Source organism: Phaethon aethereus (genome assembly GCF_964289735.1).
Source record: "Phaethon aethereus genome assembly, chromosome: 6".
In the NCBI taxonomy this organism is placed as follows: Eukaryota; Metazoa; Chordata; class Aves; order Phaethontiformes; family Phaethontidae; genus Phaethon; species Phaethon aethereus.
The window spans coordinates 41,391,281-41,405,948 of NC_138580.1; the positions used below are offsets into that span (position 1 = coordinate 41,391,281).

Below are 14,668 nucleotides of genomic sequence, written 5' to 3' on the forward strand. Positions count from 1 at the left end.
ACCATTGTCAATATACTTGAACACATGAAAGTTCAGACTAACAAGCCAGGTACAGCTTGTGACAGTGTCTTTTCTACAATATTAATACTCCTGTAATATTTTAACATCACTCTCTGCAATGCAGCTCTTCAGTCTTACCTGAACACAAGAGTATGGAGAGTGCCACATAGACTGATGCAGAGCTGAGCTGTTGACCTTTATTTGCCATATACAGTCTGTCCTAATACCGTGGGTTTTTTTTTTTTTTAAAGTAATACTTTAAATACTTAAGTAGTTCTTTTTTCATTGTTTGTTTTTGACTGAATAATCCGTTTGGATCAATCAGCTTTCTAAAAAAAAAAAAACAAAACCAACTCCTCTGTCTTCCTGCTGCTGGTCATTCTGTCCAGTAATGCAACAACCAAAGAGATCTCAAATGTGGCTTTTTGAGTAAGAAAGATTCAACGAAGGCAGTTTCTTCAGAAGAACCAAATTCTGTGAAGAAAAATGCCAAAGAAGAGATACCATGGCCGACAATGCACTGAATGTACCAATCTGAATTTCAGAAGCAATGGCTGGCACAGGAAAATACTACAGCAGGTCTGAAACTATAATATCTGCAGCTGCACTAATGAAAAACAGCCTTAGAGAGATGTTTGCATCTTCACTGACCCTCCTCTCACACCAAAACCTTAGCTGTCCCCCTTCTATATCCTCCGACACCCCAAGTGGGCAGAGGAAGCAGGTAGTGAGGCCAGCTGCCATATAGAGCATAAAGCTGTTCAGTCCAGCCTGTCTTCACCTGCTCCCCCAGCAAGTTAAAAAGATGCTCCAAAACTGTTATGCTTCCAGCCAGCTATAGGGGTAATATCATTAAGACCTCAATACTTACTTCACCTATGGGACGAGTGCCATGCAAAGATAAGCGAGTCAAGGACTTGCTTACAAGTAAAGAAGGATCAGTGTAGCATCCCAGCTACACTGGGATGTGCCCGAGAGGGGAAACAAAGGTATTCAAGTGGGTAATGATACAGAAATCAGGTTCAACTTCCCTTGGATGCAACTCTTTCATACATCAGGAGGGCATTAATTAAGACTTAATCACAGCAGATCTCTTAAGATGTGCTAACCAGACATCAACAACAGAAAAGTCTTTCAGTACTTCTAAGATGCCAAGAGAGAGGACAGAAGCTCCAACGATTCCCACCACGTTATTTGAAAAACGCTATCTAAAAGCAGAGCCGTTTTCCAGCATTTGCACTTTCTAGCATAATTAACTTTTCTCTTTTAAAACAACTGCTGTGCGATAAAACCTCAGGCTAGCCAGGATACCACCATTGCCAGAGCGAGTTGTGTACTCTACAGTTTCATGTGAAGCAAACATTACATGTGCAGAGAGTCCCAAAACAAAATGAAATGTGCGATATTCATTTAAGTCACATACAAGCTGTTTCCCTCTAACCTGGCAAGCTAAGCAGATGCCAAAACATGTAAATTCCACGCTATGAACTTTATATTAGTATGCATCCTTGAATATGTTTTCAGAAATGTACTTCTCTGGAGCAATCGCATAGTTTTTGCCTGTATTCAAACATCTTAAAAGCTGAAACCTTAAACATTTTACCGCTGGCTTATTGACTCAGTCCAGCACTTTTCTTCCTTAAATTATGGAATATGTTGAAAAACAAAACCACCCTCCCCCACCCAGTCACCTAAATTAAATAGCAAAATGGAAAAAACAAACCAACCATGAATAATTTTCTCCTATGAGCTCTTCCCGTGACAATGCCAGCTCTGTGCCTCTCTAGGGGCAGGTTACAACTTGAAAAAGAGTGAGGAAATCATGGCTTCAGACATTTCAGGTCCCCAGCCAAACTAATACAAAATGCCACACAAGATCTCCAGGGATGTCTGCTCAGTGGCACCACTGTACAGCCACAGGCTTTTTTAAACATTCATCTCAATAAGCAGCATCCGTATGTGAAAGGAAATTCCTTCTCCCTCTTCCCCTGATACAAGGGAATGCAGATCACAGAAAACGTGTGGATTTACATCTTGACTTGAAGGATAAGGTAAATATTACTATCCAAGAGCAGACACCTGAACAGCAGGGTGTTGGTTTTTATGGTTGCTCGTCCTAGCGTACTGCACAGGGACAGAAGTGTGTTTGGATGGTTTTATCAGCACGTGCTGGAGGTGTTTCCCTTACTCATAAATGCAAAAGGCACTCGGCCCTTTATGGACATCATCCCAAACATGCTGACGAAACTTCCATACCAACACTATACCATTATGAGTTTTGTATAAGCTCTGCGTTTTACAAGATAAATTGTCTTAAATGTTTTTCCTTAATGCAGTTTTTTAAATCCACTTAGCTGTACGGACAAGTACTTCAGCGAACAATAAACTTCTTTGTTTAGAGCTTACAAGGAGCTATAAACTACTTCCATAAACAAACTAAAATAGCTTTCTAGAGAAGAATCTTGCCATTGGGAAGTCCAAAATTATGCATCCTTCTAAAGATGGAAAGAAGTGCTGTGGATCCCACCAAGAAGCCACAAAAAGCCCTTTCAAATGATTCATCTCCTGTTTTTCCAAAGTATTAGACTTAAGAGATAAGTAGTAAGGCAGCATCAGTTCTTCACAAATGTTCATTTCTGTGAAATTATGTAGGGTTTTGACAAGTATAAGGTAGCAAGTGTAAGAAGATGGATGTTGAAGGCCACTCAGAAACTTAGAATCTCTCGTGAAGGACAGATCCGCAGTCAGAGCTTAAAAAGTTACACATCAGCAGTTATTTGGATTTATAAATTTTTCACAGTTACCACCCCTATCCCAGTAGTACAGGACAATTGCCTACAGACACTGGAAATGCAGTCTTTCCCTTTTTTTCCCTAGTGTGGTATTCTCTTACCTGAATTCGGCGAGATGTGTAAACTGCTCATGTCCTTGGAGAGTCCGTTTGTTTTGGGACTGGAAATGGGTGCACAAGCTGACGTAGCTCGGGGTGGCCTCTTCCCGGGGACTTTCACAGTGGTTCTCAACAAGTCGATTTCTTTCCCGTGAACGTTCTGCATATAGTCCTGGTTAAGAAGAAGAAAAAAAAAAAAAAATCCAAAACCCAGTGTCAAACAGGTAGTTCTGTAAGCAACAGAACTAACGAAACCTGGTTTCTTAAGACTTTCGTCCTATATCATCTGCCATCACCCACCACACTGTTTTCTCCTTCCTTCCCTTTTCTCGAGAACCCCTTCCACACTTTTCACTAGAAGTACTCCCCAAAGTCTTGAGCTTTCGAATACATCCTCCAGCTACCAGTTGGATAAGGGGCAATTCACAGTGTGGCTGGTTCTAAGCCATATTTAGGAGTCCACCAGCTAGCAGGTCCCAAACAGAAGACGACAAGTCTGACTGTCCCTCATGAGCATGTGTCTCTTCTCGGTCAAAGTTTTACGTACTTATCTCTTTCTCCCTCAAATTTGGCTTAAATTGCTCGGCAGGCACAAAAGTTACGAAAGGGCACTGACTGGAAAGGTTTCTGCAGTTAAAACATTGTTTCCTTAGAATATGATCCTCCCTCCACACATGTAAAAATAATCATAGAAGGGAAAAAATGGTGCAAGTTGTGTCTGATTAAACACAGTGAAAGCTGGAAGCCAGAAATGGAAAAGGCTTTTCCTAATGCTGCTTTAGAAAGCCCACAAAGAGGAAATAAGCAGACAAACCCAGTCAGCTGTAGAAAGACAGTCAACTGACTAAAGCCAAGAACTGCTTCCTGAGAAATCCATGAGAAAGTTCTTCTAACAGCAAATAGTCTCTGGAAAAACAGGCTCTTGGGATTCTGCTTTCCAGCTCCAAAGGCATTCCCTAGATTGTCTGTGGGCTTCTTCAGATGCAACCAGAAAAGCAAACAGATATGGGTGTCTATCAGAGGGGGAAATGGCAATTCTTTAAGCTGAGACAGCCACTGAGGCTGCAATCCTGGGGTGCATCAGGAGAGAGGTTTCCAGCAGAGGTGGTGAATGTTAAAGCCAGCACCCAAGACACCAAAGTTTTCAGCTCCTGGTACACATGGTTGTGGTTACTCATGTTCCAGAAAAAAAAAAACCAAAACCACAACTGAAACAACTATGAGGACACTAGAAGAAACAAAGAGACTGTATCTTATGAGAAGACATGCAAGGTGCATAGCAAGAGTGAAAAGGGGTAAGAGCACTGCACAAAAATACACCTGGCTATATGCACCCCAAGAGGAAAACTGCAATTTGAACTAAAGATTGAGGAAAGGCCTGGGCTTAAGCTCTTGAGTTAAGCTGGAAACCAAGGGAATGCTATTCTTGAGCAATCTTCTATGAAGAGCAGCTGGGGCAAAAAAAAAAAAAAAAAGATCTAATTCCTTTTCAGATAAAACTTGAACAACTTGGAGATTGGTGATGCTGTGGGCATCTGCACAAGCAACGACTTGCCAGCAAAGACGTAACTGCCAGTTGTCCAGGAGTCCAGAGCAAGATTTAGCAAGATTACAAGGTCTTATAGGAAAGACTACCAATATTTAACTAGGTTGGTTCCAAACCTGCAGCATACAGACCTGTACACCACCAGAGCATCAACTGTACAAGTAAACACCCGAACAGCTTAAAAGCATACCCGAGGTCTACATCACTGCTGCCATAATACAGGGAGCAATCAGCTCCCTCATAAAAATCCTTCCACCTTTGACAGTTTTTACAATACAAATGATACGTTCCTCTCAAAACACATCAAAAATCTACTACCAGACCAGCATTCATTTCTTCACAGCTAACATTAATCTGTGATAAAACCCCAAAACTAAGTCATCACACCAGCTTTCCCCTGCCCCCAGCTGTTTGAGAATTATTAACAGTAAAAAGGGGGGGTGTGAATAATTTTTGGGGTGAGGACACAAAGCTCTGCTGCCAAAAGAAACAAAGGCAATCCATTAATAAAAATTCATTTGCGAGGTGTTAGATAGAAATGAACAAAACAGTTTAACCCATAAATTATCAAGTTGGCATAACTTTCTTGTTCAGTGTCAGTTCTTCACAAATTAAAATACACTAAGCCGAACATAATTGAGCATTTATTGCTTATGGGCTCTAAAATGAGGCTTAATCAGACAGCGACTAAACCTCAGCATGTACTCTTTTTAATAGACACTTTTTATTTAACCTACAACCACCACTGTACTCCATTTAAATTTGAGAAAGAGGTGTTTATTCCAAATCTTCAGATGAATAGTGTGTATGATTTCCCTGCTACCCTGCCAATTTATGAGATGTGACAGGGCATTATTAAAGCCCTTTTAATTGAGAGTAAACCAGGCTTAGGTGAGCTATAAACCATCCGAGAGAGTAAGTGAATGTTGGCAAACAGAAAATAAATGCGCTGTAGCCATACCATTATTATACCAAAGCACCCAAACACAACAGATGCCACATAGGTATTAATGTCAGCTTAAATATTTATAGGGATATATCAAATGTAAATAATAAAGCCTCTTTCATTGTGCACAAGATGCATAGCGATAATCTCTGCACGTCCCCGAGGAGGAGAGGCAAGCACCAAGCTTCCAGTCGGTGGAGCATCCGCCCCTACGCGCGCTCCTCAGATCTGCACTTGGGGAATAAAAGTTAAAACTACAAAATAATGTCGCGGCTTCAGAAGCACAATGGAGGGTTTGATCAGATTAGAATAGATGAGGGTCTTGCTGTCATCTGGAATATGCTGTGTTAAAGAGAAGACTGCAAGCCTGATTTTGATATGCAAATGTTACAGATATAACTCCCCTAGATGTTAGTTGTAGAAAATGCTGATCCGAGAAAAAAGGGGAAAAAACCCTTTAACAAGGCATGAGGGTAATTCAAAGCCAAGTACTTTTAAACAGCACTTAACAAGTCCCTAGAGCCCACTCAACAGCGGGCCACCCCAGAAGTGCCATCTTCTGCCCCTCAACAGCTTGAAAAAGTAGTAATTGCAAATCCATTTGCATTTTTCTTCTCAACTTGTCCATGTTCATCATTCAGCAACGCGGGGGGGGGAGGAAGCAAAGGGAACCCTCCCCAAACATGTGGGTAACAAGAGAACCCAGCGCCCAATTCCCTGCGCTTGCACCTTCGCCATCGCTTGTTTTTTACATTTCGCTCCTAATTATGTTGCATCTATTGCCATACACTTAATTAGCTGCATTAATGTGATTTCTTTTCACATAGTCAAGCAATTAAGAGCTATGATTGAGTTTCATTCAATTAGCCTCAACAAACATGCTAATTGATGTCCCAGATGCAAATGAGGTGCAATGAGAGAAACCTGCTAGCGATTGAGAGTTGTGGCGGGGAGACCCACAGCGCTCAGCTTGCTGACAGCAGCACAGCTTAACATGGCTCCCACCTTCTGCGGAGCTGCCTTCGGAGGCGGAGGGGGGAGACAAGCCGTTAGTGCCTCAGTTGTCCCAAATAGATTCCTACAGGAATAACGGGGAGCGCTGAATCAAAGCAACGTCGTCTCCAATTCTCACAGCGACGGCTGGTACGAGACTGAGAAGAGCGTAGCGTTTTCCTGCAGCCGGGTCGGCATCACAGCCCCTGCAAACGCCACGGTTTCTTCAGCTAAGGACTATAAAAGGTCTCCATCTAATCTCTGAGCTCGTGAAATACTACGCAGGTAATGGCCTGCAGTTATCAGTAACTGGCAACTTAATCTTAGTCAGCTGTGGGGCAACGCTGCCTCTTCACGTTAAGGCCAGAACGCATCAATCAATCAATAATCCCTAAAAATACGCTCGCTGTATTGATTCTCATTGCTTTTCATCCTGAGGTTACCGTTAGCAGTTTGCTCAAATATAGTGCTGCCAAGGTGTTAATTTGGCTACTCAAGGCCATTGACCATTATCTAGAGAACTAAATAAACTGTTAAAATATCAGCAAAAATCATAAAAGCTACATTGACTGAAGATGACACAAAATATTATTTGACAGCACCACAAAATGAATTGCCTTGAGTAAGAAAGAAACGATGTGCCATGACACAGAATAATGTAAAGTAAAATTACTTCAGTTCTGCTCTTAATACAGCTCCACATTTACAACAGCAGAAATTAATTTCACCAATTAACTGAACGGAAGCCTTTCAGACATGCAAATTGAGCAAACGGGTATGATGTTTTCTAAACAGACCTACCAAAACAAAACACTACTGTTTTTGGGGAGCCCCTTTTGTTTTCAAATGCCAGCGGTTGTTAAACTTGCTGCCGTACATCGCAATGACTTCTGATTGCCCTCAAAGCCTGAGAAGATGCTCCACCAAGGGCCACAAGCTGAACCCAGGCTACGTGACACTTCCAGCTAGCTGCCTACTTTCTCCCAAGCCAGAAGACTGAAGATAACAGGCACACGTCTTCTTCCACAGTCACGCTCAGCGCTGCTGCTGCCTGCTTGACCCCTTTTTCAGGGGAGGAAGGGCATATGGATCGAGGGAAAGGCAGAAGGTGGTGCTGGCTGCTGCTTCCGTGAAGCTGGGACTCAAACTCACATCATCCACGTCTACCACAGTTATCTCAAATATTTCAAAGGACCACTGAGCATGTGCCAGCATGGTGCCTCCCTAGAACGATCCTTAAGTTAAAGACATGGCTCATGTTAGGTACTTAACACTGAGGATATAAAAAACATCATAGAGTTTGAGGATTCTCACATGTCTCTAAGACAAGAGACGGTCATCCTTGTCACACACGCACAAAATGCCTTTTTACTACCTAGGTCGTATTTAAAAAACGTATTATTTCATTATCAGTGTATTAAGCAAGAAAATGCGTATGAACGCTGAGTTACTGAATATAATATTTATCCGTTAGTACCTTGAGAGCTCAATCCCCCACACTTTTTGTATAGCTGCCTGCATGCAAAAGTAGGAGTACAACCCCCCCGTCCTGAAGGCAGGTGTTTTCCCTCTTCATTTGCACAACTGCAAGGTATTTTCCAAGGTAACGGAAAACAAGCCGATGAAGCATGAGAGCTGAACCATTCTACCCAGTCAAGGTTTCGGCCGCGCCGAAGCACCTGAACGGGGAAGGTTCTGGCAACCTGCCCTCACAGGCAAGTTCAGGTCCGCTCTGGCAGCCGAAGACGGAGTCGGACTCTTTCTGACTGAACTCCTTTGGGCTGTGCTTCTGCCCTGGGATTGCAGTGAAAAAGCTAATGCTGCAACCTAGTCTTCTTGGCCAAGAAAACTCACCAAGACAACAGAAGGATCAAGCTGTAGAAGACAATTAGGGTCTCCTGTAGCTGGGCTCAGCTGGACTGTGTATAGAGAGAAACCCTTTCAGAGGAGTTGTATTTTTTACATCATGGCACTAGGTGAATGGGACTTAAAGCTCACATCAAACCCACTTACCTCGGGCTTGCCATGTGTCATAACATTAATGTTAAAAAAAAAAACAACAAAAAACCTGCTCCTTCCTAGAGAGCCTCCCCACGGTTCTTCCACCACGTAGCTGTCCCACTGCCACCCTTTTCCAACGCACAACAGACCAAACAAGAGAGACTCTCCGAGAGCGCTGCCTTTCTGTGTCTATAATGGTACACAAGAACATCACACTTCTTCTCATTTTGAGCTATTAAAATCTCTCAGAAGCAGCCTGTTTTTCCAGCCCTAGGAACTGGTCCAGGCCCAGGCTCCCTCCCAGATCTGTCCCTGGTTTACACTGAGCTTCTGAGAAAAAGATCTTCATTTCATGCTAGTTTTTCCCCACCATTCAATCGGACAAAACATTCCTGAGGCTTTGCTTACTGAGGTTGAGATAGCGTTTCCTGATCTGAGGCAAAACAAAAATTATTATGGAAAAGAAAGTTTACGGTTACGCCTCTAGATGACATTTTAAAGACTGTGGGTGGCATATTTTTTGAAACGCAATTCCAGTTTCGTGAGCTGACCTATCAGACCCACAAAACCTATTGTTCTCCCTCAGCAACAACTGCTTCCGAAAAACAAAACCCAATCCCCTTCCCCCCAAACCAGACCAAAACCCCCAAACCCGCAGCAGACCAGTAAATGGATGGAGCCTTGACTTTTGTGCCTCTACGTGGCAGTCAGACATTTTTATTGCAAAATGCCGTCTGGAAAAGATGCAAAACAAAATTGCTAAACTGCAAAAAGAAGAAGGGGTTGGGGGGGGAGAAAAAAAACAAAAGGCCCCCTTCCCTTTGCTTATTGAGTTCAAAGGCATAACATGCAGCACCCTGCAGCAAATGGGAAGCTACACTAATTTTAAAGCCATAAAACGCTATAAAGTGCCCTGCGGGGCAGGACTACACTGAAGCTAGTTGCACCTAAATAAGACATGGTTCATTTACTTCGCAGCTTAGCCTAATGTAATCATCAGCGGATTTCTAGCCTAGAGTTGTAACAGGCAAATAGCCGATACTGCGGAGGCGACACTCCCAGCCATTGAGGGGCCTCAGCTAGATTGCTGTTGATTAGAAAATTTTTCAGTTTTGACAAGGACTTAATGAACATAAATCGCTCCTTGATTGGTTTCCATTTGGGGCCACAGGCACACCTAAGAAGAAACAAAAGTCTCCAACTCCTCTCCCCCTCCGTTCCCCGGGAAGGACCTCAGCAACAAACCCACCATCAGGTTATGAGCCACAGTGGAATATATTCATCAAATGGTCCTGTTAAATTAGCCATCCTCCCCTCTCGCATATAAATACAGGCATAATATCATTCGGCTTCATAATACATAGTTAATCTTAAGAAAAGCCATGAAATGTTATTTTCTGAGAACATAGGAATGAAAATGCATTCTGGAAAACACTGATCACGCTAAAGCACTTTGTCCTGGCAAAAAGGAGGTCATCTCGAATCTGTTTTTTTCACATTGCGAATCAAGAACATTAAATTTCAGTAATAAAAAGCACTGACTGTATCTATACTATGGTGTTAATCAGTTCGACCAGTGTGGCAGGGGCAGGGGAGGAAGTTAGGGCAACACTTTCAATACAACAGCAGTTTCACAAAATGTTGGGTTTTTTAAATGGATCACTCATTTTAATAAAATTTTCAGAAAATTCTTCCATCTGCACTTCACTTCTCATTCTGATTTTGTAACAAGAACTGCTGTAAAAGACAAATCAGAGTTTTACCAGCCTGAGTAATTTATGAAGCATTTATACCCACAGCAGTTCGCTCTGCTGGACAGGAAGCTCTAATTTTATAAAAGCCCACAATTAATTAATAGCTTGGCGTTTTCCATTTAAATTGCAACTCATTCCAATACCAAAAATCTTCCCCGACTTTTTGAAGCGGGAGTAGACACTGAACTGTACGTTCGCTGCTCCTTACTGCCATACTGCAAGTTTGCACAGCTCTGCGACAGCAGTATTGTGTTTGCTACAATATCCCACGCTAATGACGTGATAAATCTTGTCAGGCCCTCCAAAATGAATAGACTTGAAACTAAAAATGCTTCACATTTGCCTTGTTTGTGCATTTGGTGACCTGTGAGTATCTGTAACAAGTCATGGAAGTGATTGTAAGAAGTTACTGTGAATAATCAGTCTTTCTCTCCTTCCCCATCAACTGGGATTATATATTTGAGGAGTATTTCACCGGGTAGCTTGCTGACAGTCAGGAACAACAATCTGATTTTTCACCAAGCAGAGCAGGTGCAATGGCACTTTCAGGCAAGAATATTTCTAGTTTGAAAAGCCACAAAGCCAGGAGAATGGAAAATAATCTGCCTTGACAGCGATCCCAAGTGACAGGTCTCACTTAAGGACTGCAAACACATTTTACCTTCTATTTTCCCACTCTGTTTTTAAGTTTTTCTCCCAAACTGATCTTCACTCCATTACATCTTTAAGGTAATAAAGAAGTTTTTCTAGGAAGCTACGAAGAGGATGAGTGATCTCTACAGCTATACCACTTTATAAAAGCGTCTTTTAAAACATCGTCGTTACATGCTTTGTGTTATGTATCTCTACCGAAAAAAGTTACAGCAGCATGATTAACACTTTTTTTTTTCCATAAAGGTCAGTTATCCTCTAGTTATCACTAGAAGCAATGTAAATTCACAGTGAAGCATGCTAGAATTAAGAGAGGAAAGGTCTGAGAAATTCAAGTCAATGCTGTTAGAAAGGAGAATGCTGCTCTAAACACGGCTTTGATAAAAAGGCTTCTAGAAAGAGTGCCAGTTGCAGGGAGCAGGTAAAATATCAATTAATTGGCAGTAATAAGCAATTACTATACACACATTTTGTAACTGTTCCTATTCTCAATTTTTCTATCTTAACCAATGTTTTAGGCGTATTAATGGATGTAATAACTCTAATAAAACCTTACACATGCTTCAGACAGATTTATCTTCGCCACCAAACTATATTCTCATTTTTGCTCTGTAGGATTTGCTTTGACCACTACTCTTTCAGGATCTCTCATGAAAAGCAACATATGCATATATCCTTTTGTCAGCCAAAATACGTATTTACTGAAGCCTGATTTGAGGATTAGCTGTTCATAGGAAAGGCCAGCTAGAAGGGCTTGCAGAGCCAGCCAATATCCAACCTTTCATTCCTTTGAAGCAAAAACAGGAAAAAAAAAAAAGGGCATACACGATGGTATTTTAGAAATATATAAGAGCATGAATATTTCTATTAAAGCAACACAAACAACACACTTCGGAGTTATTAAACAGCCTGAGGTAACACAACCCTGAAAATCAGGCTGAACCGAAACGATGTCTGTAGGCGGTTTTTCATAAACATGAAGGTGAGCGCTGCTCCCTTGGCCAGAGCAACACCCCGCTCCGCCGCCAGACAGCCCCGCTGCCCACAGCCACGCACAAAGACGCCGCGCAGCCCAGCTAGCGCGGTGTTCTCTTAAAAATGAGGAGAGGCAGAACAGTTTGTTTGCAAGTCCGCTTTCCATTTCCAGATTATTCAGGAAAATCCTAAAAATGAACAATAGTTAAAATTTTCAGCTGCGGTTCTAGGAAAACCGCTGCACATTATGAGACCTGAGAAAAGTGCATGCATCTGCAACACTTCCAGATACCTACAGGGCATTTTCAGTAGCCTCCCAGTTCTCACCAAGTCTGCTTTTCCAGGAGGAAACGGCCAAGCAAGAAAGCTCAACTGAAAGCCCAGTCCCCCCCATCCCAAGTCTCAAAGAATCTTAGACCCATGAATTGGGTCCGTTTTGTACCATCTTCCGAGAAGACGTGTCCATATACTCTATCATTGCAACTCTCGTGCAAAGTTTAGCCTAGCGTTGGATACGACTCCTTACCAGGCTGAAATTTTGCTTAAAAAAAAAAAAATATTACATTCACTTTATTTGAGGACAGGACAACTTTGCTAATGGTGGTCCTTTTGAGCTAGCTCACATAGGCTGCTCACCCAGTCAACACTATTTTCAAGGAAGAGTTTTGAAACTCTGGCTACTGTCTGATGAACTGAGCAGACCAGCTGAATCCATACACTTCTCAAGGAGATAAAGGACAGGTTTCTCACCCTCCATCACTATACACCTCAGCACAGGTTATCAGATGAGATCACTGGGGATGGGAGCAAGGCTCATGAGTGGCATTGCTGCAATACAGACCTCAGCAAGCAAAAAGAAACCTTGCTGTGTAGGTACATGGGATACACACACCACACATGTTCTAGATGGGCTTTAAGTGATGGCCATCAGACCTTCCTTCTCTTGTATTTAAGAAGCTGTTCTTCCCCCTTAAGGTGCCACAGAGCTGTGCTTTTATTTGAAATCCAATCTAGAAGAGATTAAATGCAAGAGGGGGAAAAAAGCACTCTTCCCTAAAAAAAAAAGCTGGTTTCAGCTTTGTTTTTTTTCTTCTTTTCATAAACAAGGGGCAGCGATGATGATGTGGATAAAAGAACAGAAAATGGACATCCACAGCTAAAGCTTTGTCATTTACTGACCTGTGGCACGATGACAACCCTCTGGAAGACAGACAGTGCTGAAACATCATCAGCTATTCATTGGGATAACACTTAGATAAAGAAACGACATTTTAACACTGCTGTATTGGGTTTGAGTGGCAAGGTTTTGGTAGCAGGGGGACTGCAGGGGTGGCTTCTGTAAGAAGCTGCTAGAAGCTTCCTCTGTGTCCGACAGAGCCAACGCCAGCCGGCTCAGAGACAGACCCGCCGCTGGCCAAGGCCGAGCCCATCAGCGATGGTGGCAGCGCCTCTGGGGGAACACTGTTAAGAATGGGGAAAAAAATCTGTGAATTTTGCAGCTGGAGAGAGGAGTGAGAATAGGTTCCCCAGCAGTCCCTGGGGAAGCCCACGGGGAGGCCGGTTGTGCCCCTGCGGCCATGGAGCTCCACGGGGGAGCAGATCTCCACCCGCACCCAGGGAGGGCCCCACGCCGGAGCAGGGGGATGCCCGAAGGAGGCCGTGACCCCGTGGGCAGCCCACGCTGGGGCCGGCTCCTGGCAGGGCCCGTGGCCCCGTGGGGAGAGAGAGGAGCCCCCGCTGGAGCAGGTTTGCTGGCAGGACCTGGGACCCCGCGGGGGCCGGGCTGGAGCAGCCTGTTCCTGAAGGACGGCACCCGTGGGGGGACCCAGGCTGGAGCAGCCTGTTCCTGAAGGACGGCACCCGTGGGGGGACCCGGGCTGGAGCAGCTCATGCAGAACTGCAGCCCGTGGGAAGGACTCAATGCTGGAGAAGTCCGTGGAGGACTGTCTCCCATGGGAGGGCCCTCAGGCTAGAGCAGGGGAGGAGTGCGAGGAGTCCTCCCCCTGAGGAATAAGGAGCAGCAGACACAAGGTGTGATGAACTGACCACAACCGCCATTCCCCGTTGCCCTGTGCTTCTGGTGGAGAATTCAGGAGTGAAGTTGAGCCCAAAAAGAAGGGGCAGGTGGGGAGGTGGTGTTTTAAGATGTGTTTTTTATTTCTCATTACCCTACTCTGATTTGATTGGTAGTAAATGAAACTAATTTCCCCAAGTCGAGTCTGTTTTGCCTGTGACAGTAACTGGTGAGTGACCTCTCCCTGTCCTTATGTCAAACCACGAGCCTTTCATTGTATTTTCTCTCCCCTGTCCAGCTGAGGAGGGGATCGACAGAGCAGCTTTTGTGGGCACCGGGCACCCAGACAGCTTCAACCCACCACAACTGCCCACCAGGTATCCTGATGACTATATTTTGTGAGCCCTTGCATGTGGCATTAAAAGCCAAGAGATGCCTAGACAAATTCTCCTGGGTCCCTTCGGGGAGGCTGATGCTGCATTTGCCAGCCAGAATTTTAGTCATCCACTCAACGGCTATACTGCAGAAGCGTAAGATGAATAGGTAGCTATGGTGAACTTTGAAGCCTGCAGGTCAAAGTTCTCTCTCATTATCCCCACCATTTTCTATTGGCGTAGCTCCTCAGCATCCCAAGGGACAGGAAGGTTTGAGGCTCTTGAAAAAAACTGACATGACCAAGTCAGAAAACAGTAGGGTGCTTATGTAAATATATTTTTCTGTCCCCATTTTCTCTCCCCCGACTTTCTCCAAAAGAAGGAATACGAATTTAGCTATTGTGTCAAACATCAGCCTGGTGGCATTAGTAGTTACTCCTTTAGCTGGCACAATACAGCAGTCATTTCAACATGCTGCCCTGCCAAACAGGCCTGACCCTTCCAGGAATACCTCCTCTGTAAGA

General features: G+C 43.6%; 1 protein-coding gene across 2 annotated transcripts in view; it reads right to left on the bottom strand.

The window, feature by feature from the left end:
* The window catches only part of AGAP1 (ArfGAP with GTPase domain, ankyrin repeat and PH domain 1), a gene marked incomplete at its 3' end in the record, with an annotated part of 386,349 nt that overhangs the window by 121,332 nt on the left and 250,349 nt on the right, over positions 1-14,668 (bottom strand). For both annotated transcript variants that reach the window (XM_082001546.1, XM_082001545.1), the window contains exon 11: positions 2,894-3,062. In XM_082001546.1, the coding sequence (XP_081857672.1) occupies positions 2,894-3,062 (169 nt within the window). The remainder of the gene's footprint in view (positions 1-2,893; positions 3,063-14,668) is intronic.